At 39.0% G+C, this 27,340-nt stretch overlaps 1 protein-coding gene across 3 annotated transcripts in view; it reads left to right on the top strand.

The window, feature by feature from the left end:
- The window catches only part of FARS2 (phenylalanyl-tRNA synthetase 2, mitochondrial), a 228,812-nt gene that overhangs the window by 46,727 nt on the left and 154,745 nt on the right, over window positions 1-27,340 (top strand). For all 3 annotated transcript variants that reach the window (XM_066325126.1, XM_066325116.1, XM_066325135.1), the window contains 3 exons: window positions 6,647-7,282; window positions 16,835-16,994; window positions 24,240-24,371. In XM_066325126.1, coding sequence (XP_066181223.1) covers window positions 6,665-7,282; window positions 16,835-16,994; window positions 24,240-24,371 — 910 coding nt within the window. In that variant the 5' untranslated portion in view covers window positions 6,647-6,664. The remainder of the gene's footprint in view (window positions 1-6,646; window positions 7,283-16,834; window positions 16,995-24,239; window positions 24,372-27,340) is intronic.

Below are 27,340 nucleotides of genomic sequence, written 5' to 3'. Positions count from 1 at the left end.
TGCAGTGTATTCAAAATATGTTTGTATAATGAGGATTTTTCCCTTAAAATATGGAATTGACTATTAGCTGTTTTGTCTCATTGTGGGGGTAAGGAAGAACACATGAATATTGCCAGGACATCAGCTCACAGCCATCCATTTTTAATAGAATTAATGTATAAATGAAAGAAAAAACAGATATTGTTTCTGAGCAGAGGGGATTTTTCTTAGTTTAATCTTCTGTCATGCATATATAATTTCTTTTCCCAATAATTCTTTCTTTCCTCTGAATTTGCTTATTTTGTTTTTATTTGTCTGTTCTTTTAAGTCCAAATGAAAATATTATGGTCAGGCTTTTCAGGCTTATACTTCTGAATTTTGCATGTGAGAGAGTTTGGTGCCTTTCCACCCATCTAGAAGTCTGAATTTGTTTGCCTTTCATCTTTAACTTCTAATGTCACTTATACTGTGATCTTTCATTATGCATTTATCTTTTGAAAAATTATATACTGTCTTAATAATTCAGCAATTTGATGTACCTGATTAGCTTGCTGATCACAAATTCCAGCGCATGGATACTCTACTTCTGAATTACTTAAAACAAATTCACTGCAACTTGTCTTGAAATCTGATTATATCAGTCTTTGAAATGGTCTCATACCAGTTGGCAGCACAGCTACAGAGTTTGCAAGTGTTTTGGCTACTGAAATGAAACGTTTTACTTGCTTTGAATCATATGTCTGGAAGAATTATCCTTTTAGTAAGTGGGAAACTTATGGATAAACCTGAACAATGCTGAAATGACACTGTTTAGCAGGGAAACCAGAGCCTGCAGCAGCCCTTAGAGGCCCGCATGGGGAACTGAAAGTTGTTGCAGTGGGATGGCATTTTGTCATCCTTTGCAATATCCAGCCTGCAGCTGCTGAACGGTGAGTGGACTCAAGGGATGATGCAAGACATTTTGAAATGGGTGCTTGCCCAGAGGTATGTTCCCTTCTCCAAAGACCTGCTGTTCACTGTGGTTATCTTGGCCCATCTTGCAGTCCTGAAGGAGTGGTGCAGGTGGTTGAAGGTGTGCCTCAGCAGTGTGGACTATATTTTCTGTGCTTGCCTCCAGGTGTTCATGTGTGTAAGACAGGCCATGAGATGCTGGCCTTTGTTCAGACAATCAGCATCTTCTGCATTAGTGGAAAAGGAGCATAGTTGTTAGTACCTTTCATATTTAAGAAGCTCTTACATGTAGCACTAAGAGAGAGCAGGATCATCCCTTATCCCAGAAAAGATTTTTTAGTTTTCTCTCTCAATCTTGCAAGCCTTGGAATGCTGCCTAAGGTGGCATCATGATTAATGTATCACCACTACAGAGCAGACAGCTAGCCAGCTTATGACATATTTTTGCTTCAGTCAAGAAAAATAACAAAGTAACAAAATAATAATAAAAAGTTATTCTGTGTGTTTCTGGAACTTACTGACAGATTATTAACTAGATGAACTCCAAGGATATGAAAAAATTAAGAGCCAAATACTTGAAAGCTATATTATTTTGCCAGTGCTTTGTAGTTCATGAAGTACTTTAATGGTGTTTAGCCATCATCAGGGATGTCGGATAATATTCTGCCCTTGGAGGGTCAGGTTCTAAAATGGATCCATTCGAAGTTATCTGTAAGGCTATTTCAGAAGTCTGTGTGTATTACATAAATTCAGCATGCTCAGTAGAAGTCTGTTCTGGTGTGCAGCAATGTATCATCATTTTTAAATGAGCATCAAAAAATCCAAGCTTGTTATTAGTTTTGCATGCAAAATAATTTATGTTATATCCTATGCAATGCAGATACGGTCATGGCAATACAATGATATTTGCTGCTGTATGCCTACATAGTTTTCAAAACTAAAATTCAATGCTTAGCTAAATTGCTAAGCAGACTGGTAAATGTCCAATTTTAGCAGCCTAACATATGTTTATAATTTTTGTTTTAACATATGCTATGTTGGTTGAACTCCCCTCCCCACACATACGGTAGATAAAAGCTGTCACATCACAAAATGGTGGCAGCCCAACTTTTCTAACATTTTCCATGGCACTTCAGAGTCTTGCATTAATTAGCTATTCTTGGATAGGAGACAGACTCTCATTTTTGTAGAATTTTGGTTTCAAACCCATCATGTACTTGGGTATATGTATGCAGTAGCCCATCTGTGTTTCTGCATCCATAAGCTGTAAAAAGCACAGGGCAGAGAGAAAAGCGTCCAACAGGAGCGAGGGTGCCCTTGGCTCACAGATGCAAATACCGAGCAAATGGCCCCAAAAGTGGCCTGTTTGGGCAGTAGCTTGCTCAAACAGGAGCATTCTCCCTCTTCCACTTTTGCAGGAGAGGTGAGTGAATAAAACAAAAACAGCGCACAGCACTGTTTTGATTTTTTTTTCATTGTGAGCTGCTAAACTACAGCTCTTTTCTCCTTTTCCAAAGCAGGTGTAAGGAGGAATTTCACTGAGTCTACGATTCTTTCCTAAACCTCAGCCGGGTAGTGGAGAATTGTGACAAATACCACTGCAGCTGTGATAATGCTGTCTTAATCCTCGCTGCACTATGACATGGAAACCTGGATTTAGACATGAAAGGACATTCCTTAACAGTACAGCAGTATGATCCCTTATCAAATCAAACTGCCTTTTGCATGTCCTCCAAAACCATGGTATTTTTTGTCTGATGTATTCTGTCTGCTGTTTCCGTGTTGTCGGGCTCCTGACTGTGGTGTACTTCAGCATGTGGAATGTCTGCTGGGCTGCTGCATGAGGAATGGCTGGGTTTCCATGGGGGAGGAAAGAGCCTTGCCCATCAATTGAAACTGCTGTAGAAATGTCACGGGGTACAGGACTGATGTTGGCGAGTGTGTTTGTATTGGTGGCTGGTCTGTGCACAGCGTGGACAGGGTTGTTCTTACGCCTTCACCCCTGGGTGGGTGGATGCCACCTCCTGCCCTCTGGTCTGCCTTGGAGCTGCTCAAAAGCTCATGCCTAGGTGCAAGCACACAGTTCCAAGCGTATTGGCACAACATAAACCCAATCCTATCCAAGACTAGAGTTTTAGTAGACATCTCAGTCTGGAGATTGAGGTACAGCATCCTGAGCTTCAGGAGAGCTGCTGAGGTGCTCGGGAATGTGTCAGTGGTGGAGTCTGGCTGAGGACATGTGTAATAGGAGGTGTTGGGCCTGGTGCTTGCATGTCCATGTGCAGAGCTTTGAGAAAGCCCACGTAGAGCTGCCAGCAGAACAGCCTGCTTCCAAAGTCCCGCATCTGCATCCAAAGCCCTGTGTTGGCTCCCAGCTGCGAGCCAGAGCCACTGTCGAGCCCAGAACACAGGACTCGCTGGTGGAGGGCTTTTCCATCTTTGGATTGTAGATACCAGTGGTGGTTGTTTAATGTCTATTTCTCGTTTATGTATTTGTTTTCAGCTACGGGACCTGCAGCTGCTGTTTGGCTTGCTGCTCTTGTTAGCTGGCTGGCAGGCCTTGCTGAGGGATTCAGGTTTTGTCAGTGTGCACAGGAAGCAGTTTTGTTTCCCTGCCAAATGAAAAGCATGGTGGAAATAGAAGAAGAAAATGATGCATTTAAACTGCTTTTCCAGACATTTAAATAAATGTAGACAGAAATAAATAGACATAAATGCATAAATGTCTGTTTATTATAAGTGAATCTAAGTAATTAGTGTATTCTTAACACCAGGTATTTATTGTTAAAAGAAAGGTAAAGAAATGTCTTTATTTTCCAGTGTTGCTCTCTGCCTTGGTAAACATTACTTTGATTTGAATATTTTGTGTACAGTCTGCAGAGTGTAAACATATTTTACTTTCTTCTCTGTGGTGTCTCTGCCCAAATGTAACTTGTCTCCAGTTGAGTTGAACTGAGTCCAATACCATTTTTCTGTCATGATTCTGAAAGAGGAATACATGACTCTGTGGTGGGAGAGGGAAGCAGCAGAGTGTTGCTGGTGAAAGACCAGAGTTTCTGGAGCTCTGTGTGATACCATGTTAGGGGCACATTTAGTGCTTGCTGTTTGTAGCATTAGACATTGGATAACTCATCAAAAACCTACAACTTTTTTTACTGCTCACATTATCTACTGCTCAGATTTTACTTTGGATTGGAATAATAATGCAGGTAGTAATGCCATGCAACTATTTAAGGCAGAGGCATACTGTTAGGATGGAAACTCTGATACAAGTTCATCTGTTGGTTTTTCTCCTTACAAGTTTGTGAGGAATATGTATCACTTGCTCAGAAAAAAGAGTGTTTCTGAACTAACAGAAACTGATAGCAGGGTTCCTCATTACAAATACTGAAATATGATCAGGTAAGCCCTTGAAGATATGTTAGTGGAGTCTCCCTTAAAAATAATGAGTCTTAAACAAACAAACTAGAGTGCCTCCCCAATACTTGTGGTGCATGTTCTTATCTCTTTTTCCATAAATTTATAATCATCAAAACTGTTTATGTGAAAGTTAATCTCATATGGTTGGTTGTCTGATTCTCAGAGGAATGATATTTAAGAAAGCAGCAAACATCAAGAGAATCACAATAAAGTTATGAGAGTTTTTTTGTACATTATGGTTATGTGTAAGTTTTGAATTGAAGTTTTTAGAAAAATAAATGTATGGGCAGATGGTGATATTTACTTAAGGAAAGCTGAATTCATTATCTGACTAGGACTGGGTATTTCAAGCAGCTGTTTGAAAATGAGAACTCACTTTTCCATGAAGGAGAACGTATGTTTCAGGAAAATTGAGTCTCTCTTAAAAATGTAAGACTATCCCTTGCTTAGCCTCTATCAGAGTGGTTTCTGGTGTGTGAGTGGATTCATTTATTGAAGAACATTCTCAGTAATGATCAAGAGCTAATTTGATGAAATAGTTTTGTAAACTGCCCCCCTGCCAAAGGCAGTCATTCTGAAAGTTTCAGCACTAGATAAAATTTTTTGCTGTTCTTTATTTCTAAAGATATTCTACCAGAAAAAGGATTAAATCAAATATTCAGTAATCTGACTCTTCCCCACCAGGTTTAATTTCTGTCTATCCAGCTAGCCTTTTTTTTTGATCGATTGAGATACAGTTACTTGAGGAAAGCTTCTAGATATAAGCCAGAAGAAAGAAAGCCAAATGTGACCATACTCCTTTTTACAGATTTTACCTTTTACAGATTTGTTTTTTCTGGGACTCTCTATTTTAGTATGTCTGTTCTTTTTTCCTACGTATTTTGTGAGAGTATGAAAAATAGTCTCACCTTGTGTATTTTGTTACTTACACCTGTTTTCCTTATGTTCCTGTGGAAAGCTAGCCAGATACTGTAATACTAAAGACTGAAAGATATCCCTTGAAGACTGCGGTGAATTTATTATTGTTTATGTCCTTTTATCCCTTAGGTCTTTAAGATGACTTTCACAGAAAATTCTTTCACTCAGAAAGCCTGTGGCCCTGTATTTCTTGGTTCATAGAAAAATATAAGCCAGTTTGTTTGTAGCAGACGCCTTTCCTTAGTCACTTTACTTCTAATGCCTCTGTTTTCCCATTCCATAATAAGCAAATTTTAATGCTTAATTATTTTACTGGAGCCTTTGCTAGTATTTCGGAAGCCCAGCTATAGAGTTTCAAGTGATTTTTTATCTCAGAATGGGCTTATGCATATGGAGTGACTGAAAGGTTCATCACTCTCAAAACTCTTTGGTTCTGGAATTACCTTTGAACTCTACAGAGAATGCAGCTGTGTACACATGAAGCACAAAGCCTGTCTGTGAACAGGGAGGATGTGTAAAGATGGCCCTTTGATGGGAAATGAGTTCTTCAGTTTCAGACAACTTGAAGAATCTCATCACTTTGCCTTCCTGGTATCTGACAAACCTGCCTCCCCTGTGTGGCAGTGGAAGCTGTGAAAACAGCCATCCTGGGAAACATATGGAAAAGGGGGTTTTGTGCTCACTGCAAAATCCTAACATTGGTTCTGACTATATGGAGTCTTTATTGTAAATCTTGTGCAATACTCATATGTGAATTTAATAAGCTGTTTATATATAAATATATGACTTGTCTGGCCATCTGTTTTTTCACAGTGGTTCAGTAGTTTGAAAGGTTAAACTGGTTTTGTCTGGCATTAAATAAGAATTAGTGATGATTGCATAGTGCGTGCCACATGCATCAGGTAGATGTGGAACATGTTCTGCAGCTTCTGCTAATGGGGGAGATGATACAGCAATAAGTTAATTGCTTATTATAAGCGAGTTCTGACTGCTGAAGGGCGCTGTTAAGTTTCTGAGTTTCTCTTAAGTATTATTTGGTTATTCCCATATGTTTTAATTGGATGAAAAATATTGTTCCACAGAAAGCCTGCTGTTTGTTCATCTTTAAAGAGCATCATCTGGAATGGGGTTCAGGCTAGGTCTAGAGTCATTAGTACTGGTGCAGTCATGCAGAAGCCTGATAACTGAATAAAATATCCTAGCTGGAATTTGACCACAAGGGTATTTTCTGTCCTCTGAAGTCAAAAGACTGGTTTATAACGGGAACTTTGTCATACCAATCAAGCAGACAGTTGGATTTGTCTATCCCTAAGATAATAGCGATTCCTGCAGCAATATTGCAGTTCCTAACTCAAATATTTTTCTTTTTTTTCTCTAGATCATAAAATAGTTTACAATGGCAATGCTCTGGAAATTCATGAGAGTAGCTAAATATCCTAAAACAGCTTTATCACCAAAAGTAAAGGTAAGAGGAATTCCCACCCATTCAAGGCATTCTTCATCCAAGTCTGTACCTTCAGATTTCGCTGCCAGTGCACCCTGCTCAAATACTGTAGAACTGCTTGGTAAATCTTATCCTCAAGATGACTACAGCAATGTCACAGAGAAGATTCTTTCCAAGGTGGGGAAGAACTTGCACAACAGAAAACATCACCCTTTGTGGCTAATCAAGGAGCAGGTGAAGGAGCACTTCTACAAACATTATCTAGGGCGCCGTGGGACTCCGCTCTTTTCTGTGTATGACGGTCTTTCGCCGGTGGTTACGGTCCAGCAGAATTTTGATAGTTTGCTTATTCCACAAAACCATGCCAGCAGAAGGAAAGAGGATAACTATTACTTGAATCGTGACCACATGCTACGAGCACATACATCAGCTCATCAGTGGGACTTGATACACTCTGGCCTGGACGCCTTTCTGGCGGTGGGAGATGTCTACCGCCGGGACACGATTGATAACACCCACTACCCAGTCTTCCATCAGATGGAGGGAGTGCGCCTCTTCTCCTGCCATGAGGTATGAATTCTCTAGCTGATGTGAAAGACGCTTTGGGTAAGTTGTTTGGTCTTGTGTTTCCTGCAAGGAAACTTCATCTGCATAGACAAGGTTCGTGCACGTAAGCATGTTACAGCAGCAGTGTTGTGCTGCACCGGGGTAAAGATCAAGTGGTTTATCGTATAGCAATATCTTTAATTTGTGAAAAATGTAGATGGACAGTGTTGAATTTGAAAACAACCATAAAATTCCCTAGGAAAATAAGAAAAACTGGAAAGACAACATTATTGAAAGCTGGCAAAGTGAAACATAATCTGAAATGAAACTACTTGTTTGGTTAATGATCTGCACAACTCAATTCTATTTCTGTCAAAACTCTCTTCTGGTGAGATCACTTTACCAAAACCTCTATCAAATCAATTCTTGAAGGACTCATTGGATGTGAGTTGTTACAGCTACTTCCAAAGTACAATTTTCACTGTCGTTTTTTCTTTTAATAGTGCCAACCTTCTGTAAATGAATGTCATTTTCTAGGGAATTGTTCCATTCTTCATCTCATCCAAAAGCTGCATTGAAGGATTCATCTGTTGCAGCCAGTAGTTATGTGTGGTGCATGCACAGTAGACCCATCAGAGTCCAGAGGAATCAGCTAAAGAGCTCTAGGTTGATGTCCAAGGCTCTTAAGTTTATATGTTTTGTTGGCATAGCTTGCATGTTCTGCAAATGCCTGGATGTCATTAAGTGCTCTGCTGCATCATTGATCAGTGGTAAATATAAGCCAGTTTGTTTTCCAAATAGTAATTGATATGTATAATTTGTGTATGCTTGTAGCAATACTGCCAAATTCACAGTTCTATAACTAAAACTAGCTTATTCTAATAATACTGAGATGTAGACCATTCTTAATGTGCTTGCCAACGGGTGACAGGAGCTTGGCAGAGAAGCCTGATGCCTTTGGATGCCTGAGGGAAAACTAAGGTAATCCTAGAGCACTGCTTTTCTCCGTGATGCAAGGGGCTCGTGCTGCCTGCACTGCCCTTTCCCACCCTGTGCAGCCGCTGCTTGTTCCACTGTGAACACATACCTGCCTCTGCAGGTGTCCTGAGAGCCGTGTGCTGCTGAATCCAGCCTGCAGCTGCTTCTTTGGTAACCGTGAAATGGAAATATTGCAGGCTTGCCCAGCCTCGTTTGTTTGCTGTTTTTTTCACATAGGCCTGTTTAGGAATACAATCAGAGTTTATAGTATATGATACTATATTAAGAAACTACTTTTTCTTAACTGTTTTTTTTGTCACTTTTTTTTTTTTTACTTGAGTAGAAATTCAGTCATTTTATCTGCCACAAAATTATAACATGAATATTCCTGCAGAGTGAAATTCCTGCAACCTTGGGTGTGATTGATCATTGAAATACTTGTTAATGAATATACCCCTCAAGAAATGTTGGTCCTGAATATTTTTTTCTAGTCTACATATTTAATAATAGGAAAAATAGGATTTGAATAACTGGAAACAGTGTTCCAGAAATGTTTTCACTGAAACAGCGTTCTATCTAGAAATATATAATTCTTAACAATCTAATTCATTGCAGTGGAGATGGTTTCTTTTTCTCTTCTTTCTTTTTCCCCAAGAATACAATTGAAATATTATTGGAGAGCTTTCTATTCTGATGAAGAAAGAATAGTGGTGTGGTGTACGATACGTAAAGTGTTGTTTATTGGGCAATGTGCAAAAATTATAAACCTGAGCATGATCTGATGCATTCTTTTTTGCTTCAGTTCATGTTTCAATATATATCCCTTTTTGCAGTCATAATCACAAGAGCCTTGTGGAAAAAAATGAATGTGTAGTTCTGAAACTTCACTGGGGATTGTTTCTGTGTTTTGTATTCTGGTTGTCTATTCAGAATAATCCACATTTAAATAATTCCAGAAGGAACCGTCTGAGCGGAACAAAGACTAAATAGAGGTAATACTTCATGAGAGAAATACTCTGATATTCATTTATTTATACTCAAGTTTAAGCTGTAACCCACTGAGCAGAAACGTGTGACTGTCAGAGCCTGTTACCCTTGTCTCAGACTTTTCATTCCTAACCAGTCTGTAGTCTCTGATGTGAGGAAATTTGCACAAGTTCCAAGGATCAGAATCTTTGGAACGAAGGGAAAAACTGTCAGCTCTTAGCTACAAGCCCTGGGTACATTTCATGTTATGGCAAATACATTAATTTTACGTGCTGTTGTCAGTTTGCTGCTCTAGTTTTTTCTTTTGGTTTTTGCATTTATCATCCATTGTCTTCTCAGTGTAAGTTACCACAGACCTAAGAAGATGTGAGAAGAATGACAAAAGCCTACAGAGATTTTATAAGAATGTGAATTTAGAGGAATTTGATATTTGGTCTCAGTTTAGGAGGTGTGGGGGAAATGTCAGTTTATCCTCAGCTGAAATTTTAGGTAGGATACAAAAGATGTAGGAGATGTACAAAAGTGTGTCTCCTTTACAAATCCCAAATTCTGTAGTCATAAATAGGTTAAAACTCCTGTCCTGTGATGGAAACCTTCAGCATAATCCTTCATATCAAAGTTCAAATCAGTATGTTGCACTAAGATCTGGAAAAGCAAGCGAAGTTTGGCAGTTTTACAGTATTTTTTTCTGAGATATTTGTGAGTTATTTTCTTTTTTGACTATATGTTTTTTCATAATGGCTGGTTGGTTACTTTTTGAAGAGAAAAGTAATCTGTAGTTTAAAGATGGGCAGATAACTGATGCATTTCCGCAGCTTAGTATGAGGGTAAATATTAAAGTACTAAAGAGATTCCCATCTCCCAGACTAACTCATTGCTAAAAGTTACAATAATTCGTGCTTAAATTTCTCATAAACTTTAAAAAAATGTCCTTGGACTGCTGCTCTCAAAGAACACCTGAAAATACACTTAGACATGGTTTCAATTTATTTAAAAGTATTTTAGGTGATTATTATCTGAATGTATAGAATTACAGTTAGAAAGTGACTAATATAAATAGTTAAAACCAGGACCAAAAATATCAGCTTCCCAAATACTTCGGAATTCTGAACATAAAGAGAACCATTCTTCTTAAACAGTAGTTTTGCCCTTGAATACCAAATGATACCCTTTCGTATTCAATTCTTCCAACATTCCTGTTTTCCTCCTAATTAGTGTTGGGATTTTTTTTTTCCTTCCGTGGTGTATGGCTTTTTTTTTCTTTTGCATAGTGCTTTGGATTGGCAATTTTGATACTGCTGTTGCCAGATTTAAACTGGCCAGTTTTCCTGGGTGGATTATAAGAGAAGTTATTTCCGTGCTATGCTACTGCCTTTGGTACAGTTCCATAATCTATGGAAAAGAGAAAAAAAAATCTCAACTAAATTGCACTTTGTGCATGTCAGCCAGAAGAGGGAGCCAATACAAACCCCATGGCAGTCAACGAACAGCTTTCAGTTGATAACAAAAAATGTTTACATATTTGAAGGATACTTCATACAGTGTTTTATAGTCTGTACTGAATTACATATAAATTTTAAGGGGGACAGATGCTAAAACACAGGAATTGCTCTTCTAATTTAGTAACCTTGTTCCAGTGGAGGCCAATACAAGATTGTTTAGATGAAAAAATGATGCTCTCATCAGGCTTGTTTGTGCTAGAAGTAGTAGGGATTCATCTTTATTGTCCACTGAAATGCTTATGGTGGAAATGGAAACTTTTTTGTTAGGATGCAAGGGAAAAAGGCTAAATATTCTAGTTACAAATAAATGATTGCTCCTCCAAAGCACTATACATAATTAAAAAAAGTCAGTATTGTAGTTTCTAGTGTTTTTATCCTGAAATGTAAAGACTCTTGTTCTAGGTAATCGAAAATCAGTAGATTTTTCTCATTTTTTATCTAAATACATACTGCTTTCCTGATCTTCCCATACTTGAGTACCATGGCAATATTCCTGGTGTACTGTCAAAAAGAAAAAGATGTTGCTTTTATCCTTTCCTTTGTGGTTTGGGATGATATTAACTCCTGACTTACCTCTCATCTGCAGTTTTGGGAGTTTTTTTGAATTAAGTGCCATGCTGGGTTTCCCATCTTTAGGTTTGACTTCTTCAAAATCCTATATGTTACTGCAGCTTTGGACACTGCACTTTTGCTCTGACATTGCATCAAAGACAAGCTCCTTCCTGTCTTTGGTCCCTTTTTTTAAATACTCATGTAGTGTTCCTGGGATCAACCTATTTTATGGAGTGATTTGGAGCTTTACAGTGTGCTTGTGAGTGGGAGTAGCAGTGTTTAGCTGGGCACCATGGAACAAATATTTTAAAAGGCTTAAAAGACCAAGAAAAGGTACCTTCTTGCTCTCTAGAACTTCTGCATAGGGTTGTGAGCAAAGCTTTGGTCTCAAGGAGCCTGAGAGACAACCCTCCTTCTCACAGGGAGTGGTGAGGGTGGTACAGGAGCAGAGCTCCTTGAACTAGATCCACCTTGGTGAAAATAAAAGGAGCAGCAGCATTACTTTGCTCCAATATTTGGAGGTGTATTTATTCCTGAAGCTGCAGTTGAACTGAGTGGTTGCAATGAAGAGCCTGGCTAGTTTAGGTGGAACTGATTTCAGTTTCTCTGGTATTAATCCAAGCTGTGAACATTGCATTATTCAGTATTTTCCAAGTTGTGGTGTATAAATCATGCCGTAATAAATAGATCTTCACTGATCTGAGGATCCAAATTGTATTCTTTGTTATTTTTAGTCAAAAATTTGACAGTGAAGGGCATCAGAAGGTCTGTTAGATTTTCATAGTGATCCATGGTCTAGAAAGTTTGAAAACTGATGGTGCATCTTTTACTGCAAAGACTTCATATTTTTTCAGGCTTTGTCTTACTTCTTGTTGTCCAGCTAAAAAAAACCCCAAACAAACCAAGAAAGCTTTTCAGAATAAAACAGTTAAATCTATTCAATGCAATATTTAAGTTGTGCAGGAAAAGAAACCTCAAAAGAGCAAAGTGTCCACAAGTGTATTTGGGAATTCTAAGGTCCTTAAAAATAAAGCAATTTCTACTGCTACAGAAACAGAAATCTATCATAGATTTCTCATTATATCAGGTATCTGTGTAGCAGTCTTACTTTTTCTTTCTGGTTTGAAAACAACTTTATAGTTCTCCCTTTTCTTACTTTGATTAGGTTAAAGAAACCAAAAAAACCCAGCCCTCCACCCTCAAAAAACAACAGAGGTTACCTTTCTTTGCTGTAATTGGAGAACTGGGATGGAAGGATATAGAAATTAAGGTGACCACCTTCAAGCTTGTGGGTTGAAGTAATTTTTTGCCATTTTCATTTTTGCCCCCAAAAATCCTTATTGATATGCAGTGAAGAGCCTTCTGTCATGTAGATCGTGGGCTGTGTATCTCTTTGGTACCTGAAGCTGGCTGCATCAGGGTGTATGATTACACCTTGGAGCCTGACTGAGACTGAAATTAGGTTTTGTCTTTGAACTATCTGTTGGCATCATCATCGTTCCTGATCCATTGATTGAGTCTTGAGTTCCACAGTGCATTTAAAATGTTGTGGAAAGAGTTTGCTGTTTGTAAGTGGATTCAGAGTGCAGATGTTGGTTCATTTTTAGAGATATTTATTAGGGCCAGTGTTAGGGCCAAACTGTATTTGGTGTGGCAAGGTTGGGTGTAGTCACGTGCAGATCCTCATAGAGAGATAATCTTAAATGCTGGATTGCCTTTTGAGTATAAGTACATGAGCATGATTTATTCATTATCTTAATCACTGGTGTATGCATGAGTGGCAGGAGGAATACACAACTGCATTGTGAAAAGACAGGATATAGTTACAGATCTCTCTGATCTGAAACATACATTGAATGCCATCTTGCAAAGAGGCACTTAATTTTGAATACTAAACGTATGGATAATGAAGGGATGTGAGACTAAAATGTCTGTCAAGTGACTGAGGAAACGTTTGGGTCTTTGTTTAAATCACAGATGTTACTTCTGCTCTTCATGCCAGGCTGAGAAATACTGGAACATGTTTTTGAAGGACTGTAGCTCCATTTTTACTTGTCCAGTTAAAACTCTGTCTTATTGCCATTACATGTTACCAATTTTAATTTATTTGTATTATGAACAAAACCGTGAGCAAACTTCAAGCCACATGGTTAGGTCACTTCAATTCCTTTCTGCCTTTTCCTTTGTAATGCAGCATCAGTGAGATATGCTGATAAGTCCTGGTAAGTGTTAATTTTTTTAACTTCTTCATGGTGATACAATATTCAATGTTTTGCACACCTTCACTCAAAGAAAAATCTTCTTGTCCTTACACTAGACAGATGCGCAGGTACTTGATTTATGGCTAAAGGAAATTTCTTTCCTGCTTGTAGTAGTGACTGATTGTATTCAATACAATAAGGTAGTGCATGCTGCTTCAGTCTGCACTGAAGGAATGAATGTATGTGAAAATATCTTCTTGGATATGTCAGGGTTTTATGCAAGATGTTAGGGTTTTTTTTTTCTCAGATATGCGCTTGAGAAAACTTGACATCAAAAAGGAGCGGCTGTTGGTGATTCTTCATTTTATTCAAGATTTGACTTTCTTGGCTTTATGTATACAGAAATGTTGAAGTGTTTCTAGTCCAAGACATGTACTTAGCACAGTTCAATCATTGTAATAGTGAAATTGGTGTATTGGTTTAAAGCTGCTCATATTGACATAGCAATGTCAGTGAATGGAAAGTCAGGAATAAATATTAATACAACTGTAAGGTATCTCTTTTTTTCTCGGTATAATCCCATCTGCAGCTGATGGAGCCTCTGTGGAGAATACCAAAGTGCCTCTCAGTGCCTGACTGTAAGGGAGGTTGTTGTCTTGCCTGTTTCAGGGACTTTACTATGGCTGTGTTTTCAGAGGCTGTCTGAACTGGACTAGAGTCACGCCTGTGCCCAAAGTGACCCAGCCCTGTTCCATGTGCCAGCTCATCTCTTGGTGCTGCAACTTGACCATTTTCAGATCCCTCAGTTTCTTCCCTTCTCCTGGGTCACCACCCATCTGGACTCACTTCCCAGCCTGGCTCAGTACACTCCTGCATGGACTCTTGTCCTGGCTTGGAGAAGGAGGTAGTGTATATGACTGGTTTGGCAGGATTAGGGCTCAGGCAGGTGACAGGACTGGATTATGATTCAGTGTATTTAATGGTTCTTGCATGTTTCCACATCTGATATAAACCACTGAAATAGAATTTTGCTTAAGACTGTAATTGTGATAGCAACAATTCAGAAATAATACAACAGTAAGGGTAAGTATTTCTATGTACTTGTTGATATCTATGCTGTGTTTTAAAGGCTAGTGTTCAGACTATCTGTTCTTTGCAGTGGTCTGAGAAGCCAGTCTTAAGCTGAAGGGAGGAGTGAAGGGGAAAAGGAGGGAATTTAATGTCCTAAAATACTGCTGATAGATAAAATAGCAAATATACCTTCTAATGTGTAAATACAGTGTATTCTGGTACAAGGAGGGAACATCTCTGTTGCCTGGGGGGTGTTTCTGGCTTTGTGAGTGAGTCAGTCAGTCAACAGAAAAAATAGCTACCTGTATAGGGTAGTTCAGAGCAGGAGCCTAATTTAGCCGCTTGGTGTTCCTCTGTGAGGGAGCCTGTGTCTCTCCACTGGCCACCTGGTGAGCCTAAGACAATTATCCTCCCCAGGCTAATGCTGGCCTCTGAATTCCCCTGGCTTTCAAAGCCACATGCTGGATGACCAATCTGCCATGCTGACAGCAAATTAGCTGTAGGGTAGGTATTATCTGCTTGTTCCAGTCAATGTAGGAATGATGTCAGTAAGAAGAAGGGGGTTTAATCTTTCAGATGAGCACTTGAATAAAGAAACTGTTATTTATAAAGTGTGATGCTTTGTTTGTCAAGCTGCTACCTTTTGGTCAGTGAAGGCATTTTTGTTAGATTGGAGGAGAATCATTTTATTTATACTTTCCCTTTTTAATTTAGTATTTTCTGCAGCACACTAAGGAGATTAACCAGAGAAGTGTTTCCTCAGTCTGCCAGCAATCTCCTTGTGGCTAGCTAAAAGTTAAATGCTACTGGATTTTTTTTGTTTGTTTTGGTATTCCTTCAATCCACTGTGGTGCTAGTTTGCTTGCTATCTAAACTTAGACTCTTCATTCATTGTGCCTGTAGGAAATGTGCTAAAAACTAGTCCTAATTAATTGTATCTAGCATTTGTGGACTACCAGAGATTCACTTGAACTTTTTGTTTTGAACATTTAGTCCTCTGAAGGCATCAAACTGCAGTTAAAACAACTTCTGTGGGCATCCAAGAGTTGTTGACGTTACACACTATTTGTGGCATCTCCTGAGTAAGAGCTATTTATGCTGGGAGGCTTAATGGGAAGAAAATCTCAGTGCAGTTTTTTCCCCTCTGTGTGTGCTTGATTGAGTAGGGGAAGGTAGAGGATGAGGGGTAGGAAAGGGCACTAGAAACACTTTCACAACTGGCTCTCCCTGCCCTCCATACTTCACCCCAGATATGGGGGTTTTGTACAGCTGCAAGGATTTCCAACAAAAATACTCATTAGAGTGTAAAACCGCCTGCTTGTATTTCCAAAACACAGAGCCTCCAACGATATTGTTTAATGAACGTGTTTTATTGGTCTCTCTGAGAGGATATAGATTTGCTGGTATGTATCTGGCCAGGATCACCTGGCCAGAAACATATGGGGCTGTGCAGAAAACAGAATTCTTCAATTTGCAGCAGATGTGGTGGGAAGCTGCATCTGAATGAAGAGCAAGTCTGCCACATCCCAAAACAGCTGTCCCTGTGCTTTGTAACTTATCTGGAAACCCCCCACCTGAGATCATGAAACATTAAATGCCCTATAGACAAAATTCCCAGTCACACAAAAGATCCTGTGTGTGGGAATATACAGGAAAGTAGTGGTTCTTAAATGAACATAAACATCATACTCAGGATGAATAAACTATAAGTAGCTTAAGTCTCATTAAACTACCAGGGATATTTTTGTTTTGTTTTGTGGATGTGTTTTTTTTTTTTTTTGGTTGGTTTGGGGCTTTTTTTTGGTTTTGTTTTTGTTTCTTTTTTATTGTTTTGGTATTTCTTTTACATCATTCAAGTACTAAAAGAGTTGAAGTTCTGGTACGTGCCATTGTGTTCATTGTGTTTTGTAGTTTTGGGGGTGTAATTTACATACACTGTACAGAGTACTTTGAGTGATAACTTTCAAAGTAACTGAGTCAGAAAAAGTGAGATGCTTATTTTGTAAATTATTATTTTCCTGTAGCTAATCATACTATTTGAAGATATTAAAATATCTTCTACAGAAATAAACCAGATTTAATTATTTCGGTATTTTTGTTCTTACAATGATTCATCTCTGCATTTAGTGAACAGAATTTGTATAGAATCACAGTCTTTATGTTTGTTTTTCACAGTGCAGATGTAGCAGGTAAGATTCCCACTTAAATCAATGAAACTTCCTCCTTTATTTTCATTCAGGCGGTCACTGATGCAAAACACGGTGTTTTTCTGGTTTTTGTTCTAGCTGTTCTCCAGCATTAAAGATGGTGAAGGTTTGCAGCTGTTTGAGCAAGGCCACCGCACTGCACACAAGCAGGAGTGTCACACCATGGAGGCAGTGAGGCTGGTGGAGTTCAACCTGAAGCAAGTGCTCACAAAGCTCATGACTCACATCTTTGGTGACGGTAGGTTCTTGCACCTTTCCCCCCGTATTCCTCATGGCCGTAGTCATTCGGGCTTTTGAGAAACATTTTGGACGGGAAGCTTAGGGGTTGTGTTGGCAGCTGGTAATACAGAATCAGCCAGGTGGGTTTTCCCAAGAGGCCGCACGTTCTTCTCTGGGTTTTCCTGAATACTGCTGCGCGCTACACTGTGCTGACTCAGCAGGTTTTTGTGAAAATGTTTTGGTGTGCAGGGTGTCAGTGTAATACGGTAGGCACAAATACAGGCAGGGACATGTGAAGACCCAACTGCAAGCAATGGTGTGGCAGAAGCTGTGTGCTAAAGGTCTGTCAGCATGGGTCGTGCGAGGAGAGGCAGCTCCAGCACAAAGGTGTGTAGAACCCCCTCTGCTCCATCCTCATGGGCCTCCCGTGTCCCTGGCGGGATGGAGCATGGGTGCAGCGTCACACGTGGGGTGCATGAGAGCGTGGGTGCAGCTGGGCAGTGTTCAGATCCCGCAGGAGCAGGGAAGGGCTGCGTGTGTCCGTGCGCTGCTCCGCTGTGTGCGCACAGCGCCGTGAGCTGTTCCCATGTGCAGGTGAATTAAACCTCCCAGCTGAGGGCACACCAGGTTGGCTAAGTTCACATCAAGCTGAACAGTAATTGTCTTTTGGTACTTACAGTGGGATGAGGAAGGGTAATGAATGTGTGTGTGAATGAAATATTCTCTCCTCAGAAATACCTGCTTTCAGTGTCAGGAACTGAATTTATAAATGGCCTGAGTCAAAATTGCTACATTAATGCTATTTCTTGGCAAGGAGGCTGCTCTTCTGAGCTGATTCGTTTTTCTGTTGAGGAAATACTGGGTGCTATTAGAATGCATGAGATATCTTGCCTACTTTCTAAGGTCTTTTAAGGTGTTTACTGCACTTAGAGCAGTAGTTCCAAGAGTAGATTAATAATGATACCAGGTTATATATACGACTGCTTGAATATTTTTCTGAATTGCTGAAGTTGACTTATAGCATGCAAAACTTTTACCACTCACTGCTCTATTCCACCTGGACAAAAATTTTTAAGTTCTTCAGCTCAGAGCTTTTTGTAGGTGTATTTTACTTAACAGTGACCTTTTGAAACATACAGAATAGGGATGAAAGCGAGTAACAGTAAGAATGATACATTTAGATCAACCTCAGATGCTGAGGATGTTTAAAGTAAGCAGTTTCTTAGAGTTATTAGTGGTATCTCAGACTGCAGTGACTGTTGGCAGATGCTGCACTTTAAACCTCAGCATGTTGGCTATTCCTACTTCTTATACAGTCCACACAGTAGCTAAAAAGACATTAAAATGTATTTGTAAATTATTTTAAATGTACAAACTAAAAGTAGATACCACCTTTTTACTGTTGGGATTTTCTTATTTCTATACCCCAATATTTTTCCTGGAATACAAACATAAGATACAATTATTACATTTAATTATAGATATATATGTGTATATATATGTGTATTTCCCCCCTGCCCCATTCATGGAGATACTGGAATTCAAAGTTTTCAAAGTTCATGTTAGGCACAAGGTATGTGAGATTAGTACTCTGCAACTGTCTTGGAACACACACAAAAAAATTTGTCTTTTGACAACTGTCATCTTTTAACCAGCATTTTACTCTTTACTTTACACAATACTCTTGATAACTTTTTGTATTTTGGCTCCTATAAATTTTAACTTAAAATTTAAAATGTGTTTAAATGTATTGCTCTTAGTAAATTTTTATGTTTTTCTTGTATGTGTATATTTCGTAAGGCCCCATGTTCTGTTAAAAGCAAAAATTTATTTCCTTTATACTTGACATCAGTTGTATTCTTTATAACCTATGCTGTCAGCAGAATATTGTAGTGAAGTGGCACATCTTTTCTAGCAGGATAGCATGACCACAGCTGCATTAAGTGACTGAAATGTTGCATTGTTGTACAGTCAACTGTGTTTTATAGGCAGATGGTTTGGATTGCAGATTAAGTCTGGTGTACATGTTAGTTTTACATAAGCTGGCTTGTACCTGAAGGCCTGGACTTGGAAGCTGTGCTTCTGCACTGCTTGTCTGGGAATCTTGGAATTCACTAGCTCAGGTTGATGATAGATTGAGGATCTCTGCAGAAAGGTTGTATCACTGACTTGGTTGTGGGGTGTTTTTTTTTTTTTTTTTTTTTGACAATTCAGTGTTGACAAAACAAAATTGCTTAAAAATCACTGTGTTGTTCTGAGGAAGGTCAAAGACTTAATAGAATCTAAACTTAGTCTTATTACAAAAGTTTGTCCTTTTATGTCTTTCTGGCTTTGCCAACAGGGAAAGGAATGAGAGATATTAGTGGAGGGAGAAAGTTCTGGAGCATCCAATCAGCTGTCTTAAAAAACTTGATAATGTAAAGTAGTTCTTATGGCATTTTCTGGTGGTATGACATGCCTGATTCTGCAAGTAACTGTCTTTCAGTTTCCTCCATCTTTCTGTCAGGAATATATTTCAAATACTTCCCCTAGACTTCACCGTTCTTAGTTTTCTTCTGTTACCTCCATAAGGTGCACACTTAAAATCTAATTTAAATTACACCTCCATCTCCCCATACAGTTCTGCCAGTGTAGGTAGTCTGTTAGTTCTCATTTTAGTTACCTAGTAACAGGGCTGTCCAAGATTTCCTCATAAAGTTAGACAGGTTTTCTCAAATGTGGTTCTTTCTAACCCCTCTGTAGTTTGCCAAAAGCTTTCTGCACCCTGAGAGATTCAGAAGTAATCTTACTATAGCAAATAGAAAATAATGACTGTGTGCTGGTTCTTTGATTTGTTGCTTTACATGAAATGGCTCAAAATTCACTGCTGTCCAATATTTATCTAGCCAGTTCCCAGGCACTGGAAAGGGAAGGCAGGAGGGTGAGTAATGCTGTGCTTTGACTGATGGCTTTGCCACTGCTGGTTCTCACTGAACCACCACTGGATAACTTTTAAATCATACATGGTCTGCTCGTTCTCCTGAATTTTGTGGTTCTGATGCCTCTTTTGAGTGCATGGAGATCTATGAGCGTAAGGAGTTAAAAAAGAAATAATTTATCAAGGACATAATGGTCTGGCTAATAACTTCTGAAAAAATGTGAGCTAATGCAGGTTTATATGGGCAGCCAGCTCCTGTCTGCTGCAAGTATGATGAATTATCTGAAACAGCGAGGTGAGGAGTACTTACAAATCGACGCACACCTCGAGAGGCCACAGTTCAATACCTTCTGTGCTTCCCAGCACCCTCCCTGCACCCCTCTCCTTTTTCTTCCATGACCTCGTCTCTAAAAATAATCCTCACAGCAACAAAGAGAATTTCTGGTCAGTGAAGACCATCTGGGTCTCAGGCTTTGTTGCTTCTGTGCTGTAGTGTAGCAATAGGCTGCTTTAATGTGTTTGATTTATTCTTTTTTTTCTTTTCTTTCTTTTTCAGTGCCTTTGGTCGAGCCTTTTTCATTATGAGACTCAATTAGGCTAGCACTTGTTTAGCTTAATGTCTGATAACACCATTACTTTTGAATGACCAATTCCTTACCTGGACTCAGTGTTCAGAAATAACAATAATTGTTCACTATTTCCATACTGATCTGACATGTAAGTTACTGTATTGGGTTTGCATGGCAAAGTTTTGGTAGCAGGGAGACTGCAAGGGTGGCTTCTGTGAGGAGATGCCAGTTGTTTGCTCCATGTCTGACAGGGCCAGTGCCAGCCAGCTCCACGGTGGACCCACTGCTGGCCAAAGCTGAGCCCGTCAGTGATGGTAGTAGCACCTCTGGGACAATACATTTTAAAAGGGAGAAAAAAAAGTCCTGCACAATTTGCAGCCAGAGAGAGGAATGAGAGCATATGTGAGAAACAGCCCTTCAGATACCTTTGAGACACAAGGTCAGTGGAGAAGGAGAGGAGGTGCTCCAGGTGCCTGAGCTGAGATTCCCCTGCTGCACAGGATGCAAACCATGGTGAAGCAGCTGTGCCCCTCCTGCTCATGGAGGTCCACGGGGATATGGATACCTGCAGCCCATGGAGGACCCCATGCTAGAGCAGGTGGATTCCCAAAGAAGGAGGGGACCCTGTTGGAAACCTGCACTGGAACAGGCTTCTGGCAGGGCTTGCAGCCCTGTGGAGAGGCCCATGCTGGAGCAGGAGGTTCCTGAAGGACTGCACACTGTGGTAGGGACTCATGCTGGTGCAATTAATGAAGCACTGTCTTTGGTGAGCATGACTCCAACCCTGGAGCAGGGGAAGAGTAGCAGAAAAATGAGGAATGAACTGACCACAGCCTCCATTCCCCATCCCTACTGCGGGTGAGGAGGTGGAAATCATGGGAGTGGAGTTGAGCCTGGAAGAAGGAAGGGATGGGGGAAGTTGTTTTTAAGATTTAGTTTTTTATTTCCCATTATCTTCCTCTGATTTGATTGGTAATAAATTAAACGACTTTCCCCAGGTCAAGTCTGTTTTGTCCATGACTGTAGTTGGTGAGTGATCTCCTCTGCCCTTATCTCGACCCATGAGCCTTTCACTGTATTTTCTACCCCTGGTCCAGTTGAGGAGGGGAGTGGTAGAGCAGCTTTGCTGGGAACCCGGTGTTCAGCCAGAATCAGCCCAGCACAGTTATGAGTGGACCTCTGCCCACTGGAAGGACTCCCACGAACACTGTGAGGCTCTGAAATGAGCTGGTGTGTTTGTATTAACACAAATAATCCCTTTGAACCAGAAAACTTGTGGAGTTTGTGTCTAGTGGTCAGGCCTTGGTTAGAGTCAACATTGGGCTCAACATGAGTGCTTGTTTTAAGACAGATATGTGTCTTTTGGCCTCCTAAAATTTCTAGAAAAGATCAATTTTGCCAGTATTTCATAGGCTGTATGTGAAGAAGTAAACTAGACCGAATCAGGAAAATTACATAGTATTACAGGAAGCCTAATCATCATTAATACTTTTAAGTCCTTCGTGGTTTAATTTGCTGAGTGTAAGCAATGCCCTTTACTCCTTGGGAATATATTGAGCACCAAGACAGTATTTTGTATCTAAATAATAAATGTACCCATTTATTCTGTGATGCTCTATAGAAATGCAATTCATGTTGCCAAACGCTGAGCACCCTTTGCTTTTCAGTAAAGTCTTCTAGAACCAAAAGTCTGAAAGAACACTTGCACATAAACTACAGAGGTATTCCCAAATGGCCTGGATACTCTATGAATAAAATAATTATGGTATGTGGGATTAACTATTAGGTTAGAGAACAGAATAAAGGTGTGAGTTGTTTCTTCATTGTGAATTTGTTTTTATTCAGTGTTGTTTGCTTGCTTATTTGTATTTAAAACAGAAGCCTCTTAAGTACTAATATGCATTAAAGTTCAAAAACAAGAAGACTTTAAAATCTTTTTTTACCCTACAAAATTTATTTTAATTAAGAACAAACAGCTGAGGAATCCTTTTTTCCCTGAGCTTCATTTTTTAAGTAATCAGAGGATTAATAAGAAACCATTATCTGAATGTTGTTACTGAACACAAACTAGTTGAATATTCAATGTAGTTGCTACAGTTGCAAATTTTGCAAGCTAAATAGAATATTTTATATGTGCACAGCCCATGGATTAAAAATGTCAAGATCAGGAAATTAAAAAAAATGTTTTCTGCATACCATACTACTGTATACACAGCTCTTTTCATCTATGTTTTTTTTTAATGTCATGCAGACAAAAAAGAGCAGTAAAGTAATTGCTGTAAGTCACAGTACAATTGTGAATGAAACTATTGCAAATACTTCCAGTTTTCTGAGTTTTATATATACAATTGTCAAAAAACTTTTTCATTACTCATATACTTTCCTGAGCTTGGTTTTTAAGAAAGCAGAGAAAGTCTAGAAGTACCAGTCTGTTTGTTTTGAAACTTGCCTTGCCATTTAAAATTTCATAGCATCTAGAAAAGTTCCCTGTCACTATTAGGAGGTATTTTATGCTTTGGCCATGCATGTACACCTTTGGCATAATTTATTGTTTCAGTTTCTGTAGCCACATTTCATGTTTCAGAACTAATCAATGAAGATCTAATGCTTAAGGCTGCATAAAATATTTTATTAGAAAAAATTTTAGTATGACTCATGCAATTTCATATTTTACTTTCCTTTTATGAAACAACCCCCCAAAACACCTGAAGATCAAACCAGGAATGTTAACAGTTGCTGTCACCCATACTACCTTTGCAGGGCTCCTTATTTTTGAAGCTGGACCTGCCTGGTTCTTAACGATCCTAACTCTGATTAGCGTTTGGCTTTACTGAAGAGAAGATGGATTTGGGGTTGAGGCATTTGCTTAGCTTGCAGTATTGGCATTTCAGTTCTCTTTTGAGTTTTTATGTTTCTGAGACATCTTTCCTGACACCTAATGGTTACAAAAATATTGTTTAGTGAAACAAAGCATCTGTAAAGCATTAGAAGAACTAAAAACTCATCAAATATAATGAGGGCTTTGACAACAATTCTGCTTTTGGCAGCACTGAAGACCTTGCCCTCTCCTGGCTGCACTGCTCTGAGCTGCCAGGACTTTCCTTGCTCTGCACAATGGTATCTGCAGAGGTGCTGAGCTGGGGAGGATGGTGGGGAATTACCAAGTAGGGCTTTTCCCTTGCACTTATCTAATGCTCCAGCGTGCTCTGTGTGTGTGTGTTGCATACCTTAATAATGTGCAACTCTGTGAAAACATATTTCTATTTGTGTATATTAATATCTATTTTAAGCTTTTATTTTTAAACATATACAGAGAGAATAGCTCTGTATTTTAATTAAGTTTTGGTGAAAAAAATTACTTGTTCCATAAAATGCTAAGTAAAAATGAAAGACTTAGCTAGCTTTTCCTGTGAGAAGCAGTTAGTCATTTCCTGGTGCAAAGAATAATGAAATTACTGACTTTCCCATTATCTTGGCTCATTTTTGTTGGATGCCAGGTGGTTGCTAGAGTTTGACAAATGATTGATTTGGTTTCAAAGGGTGCTTGAATTGCACAAAGCATTTTTCATATTAGAAAAGACATAGTCATTTTTTTGCACAGGTTTTAAGATTTATCGCTGCCCACAAGTGTTGTAAATTAGTTTGTTTGCTATTTATTTTCTCTGGATTGCTGTAATACATGTCATTAGTTGAAGGGCAAGTTTTACAGATGGTTGGAGGGATGGCCTTTTAAGCATACACCCTTTCATATTTATTTATTTTTTAAACACTGCTACAGGACTGCAAGTCAGATGGGTAGATTGCTACTTCCCGTTTACTCACCCTTCCTTTGAGATGGAGGTCAACTTCCAAGGAGAATGGATGGAGGTCCTGGGCTGCGGGGTCATGGAGCAGCAGCTTGTTAACTCAGGTACTGAAACTCCTTTACTTCATTGACATCTCTGTTAGCAAACACTCCCAGCACAATCAGCCTCACAGCCTGGAATGCCCCCTTCTACCCTGGTGAGCACAGACATCTCTGCGTGGGAATACTCCTCAGACAGAATGCAGCCCTTGCATGCTGTGATTTGAGGGTAGCAACTGAGCAAATGACCTGAAGCCTGCAAGCAGAAGGCTTGCCTTTTATTTTGTGCAATAAGGAGACAGACAGGTGTCAGCTTTAAAGGAGAACCTGAAACTTAGGGTGTGCAGCTTTTTTTTCTTTCCCAAGAGATGTCAAGTGCATTCTTAGTAATGATTTAAAAGTATCAATAGCAAATAAAATCTCTTAGTATTTGGAATATCAAAATGCTCCTCTGTATCTAAAGCATGGAAAAAGGAATGTGATATCCTTCATGTTGCTATTTGGTTGCTGGGTAAATGGTGGGTGGCTTTTTTCTTTTGTTTTGTTGCTTTTCTCCTCAGGTTGGTTATTTATGAGGTTGTAAATTGCATTAAAAGTAACATCATTTATATTAATTGAAATTATTACAGAGCAATGTCACCTGACCATTTTGCTTTCTAAAACCAACACGTAAGTATTAAAGACGGAGAGGAGAAATTGATGGATTTTTTTTCTAATTTTTTTACTATGGAGAATTTTGCATGCCTGCTTTTTCATTTACTGAGGGTGGGCAATTTTTACCAAGCACAGGACAATCTACATGTGCTCAGTGCTGTATTTTTCAGCGTCTTCCAGTACTATTTATCAGGTACGTGAGCCTTTTGGAACAGAATCTGTTTAATGCCAGCAAGTGGGCTTTCAGAAAGCCAGTATAACACTCAGTTGATTTTTTCCCATTGGTTTGCTAGGCTGTTGTTGTATTTTTGTGTGCTCTAAATCCTTCCTATTGAAGAGCAAGTTTGATAGCTATGAATTACTTAATTTTGGCACCATTTACTTGGCACGGTTGTTTTCCTCAAAGTTTGCTTGCATTTTAATGTGATCATTTTCCTTTTAGAAAGATATCCTCTTGCAGAGTTTCCCCACAATGAATTAATGATTTATGCTAATGTTCTCTCAGGTTATTATCTTCATAGTGTGGTAAATACAGTAGAGCTTCTAATCAGTCTCGGAAGTGAAAGACTGCTGTGTAATATTGTTTCCATTAGATGTAACACACAAATGTCCAGACTTTCTGCTTCAAAAGCTTTTATGTTGCTCAACTCTTATGATTAGGATCCTCTAATTGGTGCAAAAAGAGCTAAACTGTGCCTCAAAACAATTACTGTATATATTTGTGTGCGTGTGTGAGTGGATGTACTTGAAACACCAGAGGTTTCTACAGCACTTTTTTTTTTTTTTTTTAGCTGTCTTATGTGTGGGCTTCCATAGCACTTTCTCACCATTGAAATTTCCTATTTTTTAAATGTTAGACCAGATCAGGATTTTCCAAGGGAGAACAGCCAGCCTCATTCTTAGTCATTCTCTGGGTAATGGATCCAGCCTTCTGGACCATTCAGATTTTCCATGTTAGCAGCAAGCAAGGTTTCTGTTGTACTGGTGTGTAGATGAGCAAGTATAATTTAGTAAAGGCTGCAAGTACCATCTTCATTAAAGCAAATTTAGCTGTTGATTATTTTTTAAGAGTTGTTTGCATTCAGGAAAGTCTCCTACAACAAAAAAAAATTAGGAATATGGTATTATTTACTATTTTCTAACAGTGGTAGTATTTCTAACAGTGATACTATTTTAAAGGAAAAACATGAATCCTATTATGTTGTTTTTATATAATCATTGAAAAAATATGTTGTACCTCAAAGATGCACTGAATTGTAAGGGATGATTTTACATGTTTCCCTAAGGCTGATAGTCTTTAACTTCCTGGTTTTGTGTACTTTCTTTTTCACCTTTATACCAGAATATGTAACTTTAATAGGAGAGCTGTGTATGAATTTCAGTATAAAGAAAAGGGGGTTTGTTCTGGTTAATCCTGGGAAAAATACAGAAACTTTGCAGTATATTATAAAGCACTCTCAGTTTTAGGTCCATGGTAAGTATACAAGGAAATGCTGTGGTTCAGTAGAGCTAATTTCAATTAACAGCACCCAAGGTATGTATTTCTGTACTTCAGGAGTTTGTTATTTAAGATTTGTGAGGCTGGTGTTCATTGGTAGGTGCCCAACTTCCAAGTCTTTATGGAGTTCTACAGTTCAGTCCTTTGAATACAGGACGTTGCTTGCTCAGAGGCTGTGATCACTTAGTGTTGCTTAGTAACTGTGAAATTGGAAGCAGTTAGGGTGTGATCCTTTGCTGATGGAAATCAATGGCAATGTTCTCAGTGCTCAGTGTTGCAGAATATGTTAGCTGAGGATGGAAGCAAGTAAATTGAACTAAAGTTTACCTCAAAACCAGGAGACTATAAGCCAAAATAATTTAAAAATAAAACCAAACCCAAACGCTCTCCCCCTGCCCCAAAACAAACCCAAACCCACAAACAAACAGCAAAAAGAAAAGAATGCCTTCATTTTCTTGGTAAGACTTCTCACGATGTTTTTAATTCCTGAGGTACACAGTAAAATAATGTAAGGGTGTCACACCAGATCCAATCTCAAGTCCAAGGCATTGCTGTATCATGATGACTTTCCAAGCCAGTGCCTAGAGGTGAGTAGAACAGGCATGGTTATACAGGCATCCTTCCCTGGTATGCCTCTGCAGCTGTGTATCTCCTGAGCTGAAAATGGTACGTTTGGCTCTCCGTCATCATTGTGGAATTTTCTTCCATTCATTTGTTGAAATGTTTGAGTCCCAGTAAACCTTTACTCTCTGCAATGTCTTAAATTGCCTAACTTGCACGAGGAATCACTTCTTTCATCTTCTGACCAACAACTTGGAGGTACAGTTAGAGTTCTTCTGTCATGCGAGAAGAGTTAGTGAGTCTCTCTTTTTCCTTGTTTAAG

Source organism: Sylvia atricapilla, chromosome 1 (assembly GCF_009819655.1).
Source record: "Sylvia atricapilla isolate bSylAtr1 chromosome 1, bSylAtr1.pri, whole genome shotgun sequence".
Taxonomy (NCBI): Eukaryota; Metazoa; Chordata; class Aves; order Passeriformes; family Sylviidae; genus Sylvia; species Sylvia atricapilla.
The sequence above is the reverse complement of the archived record's forward strand: the minus strand, read 5'-3'. Positions and strand labels throughout refer to the sequence as shown.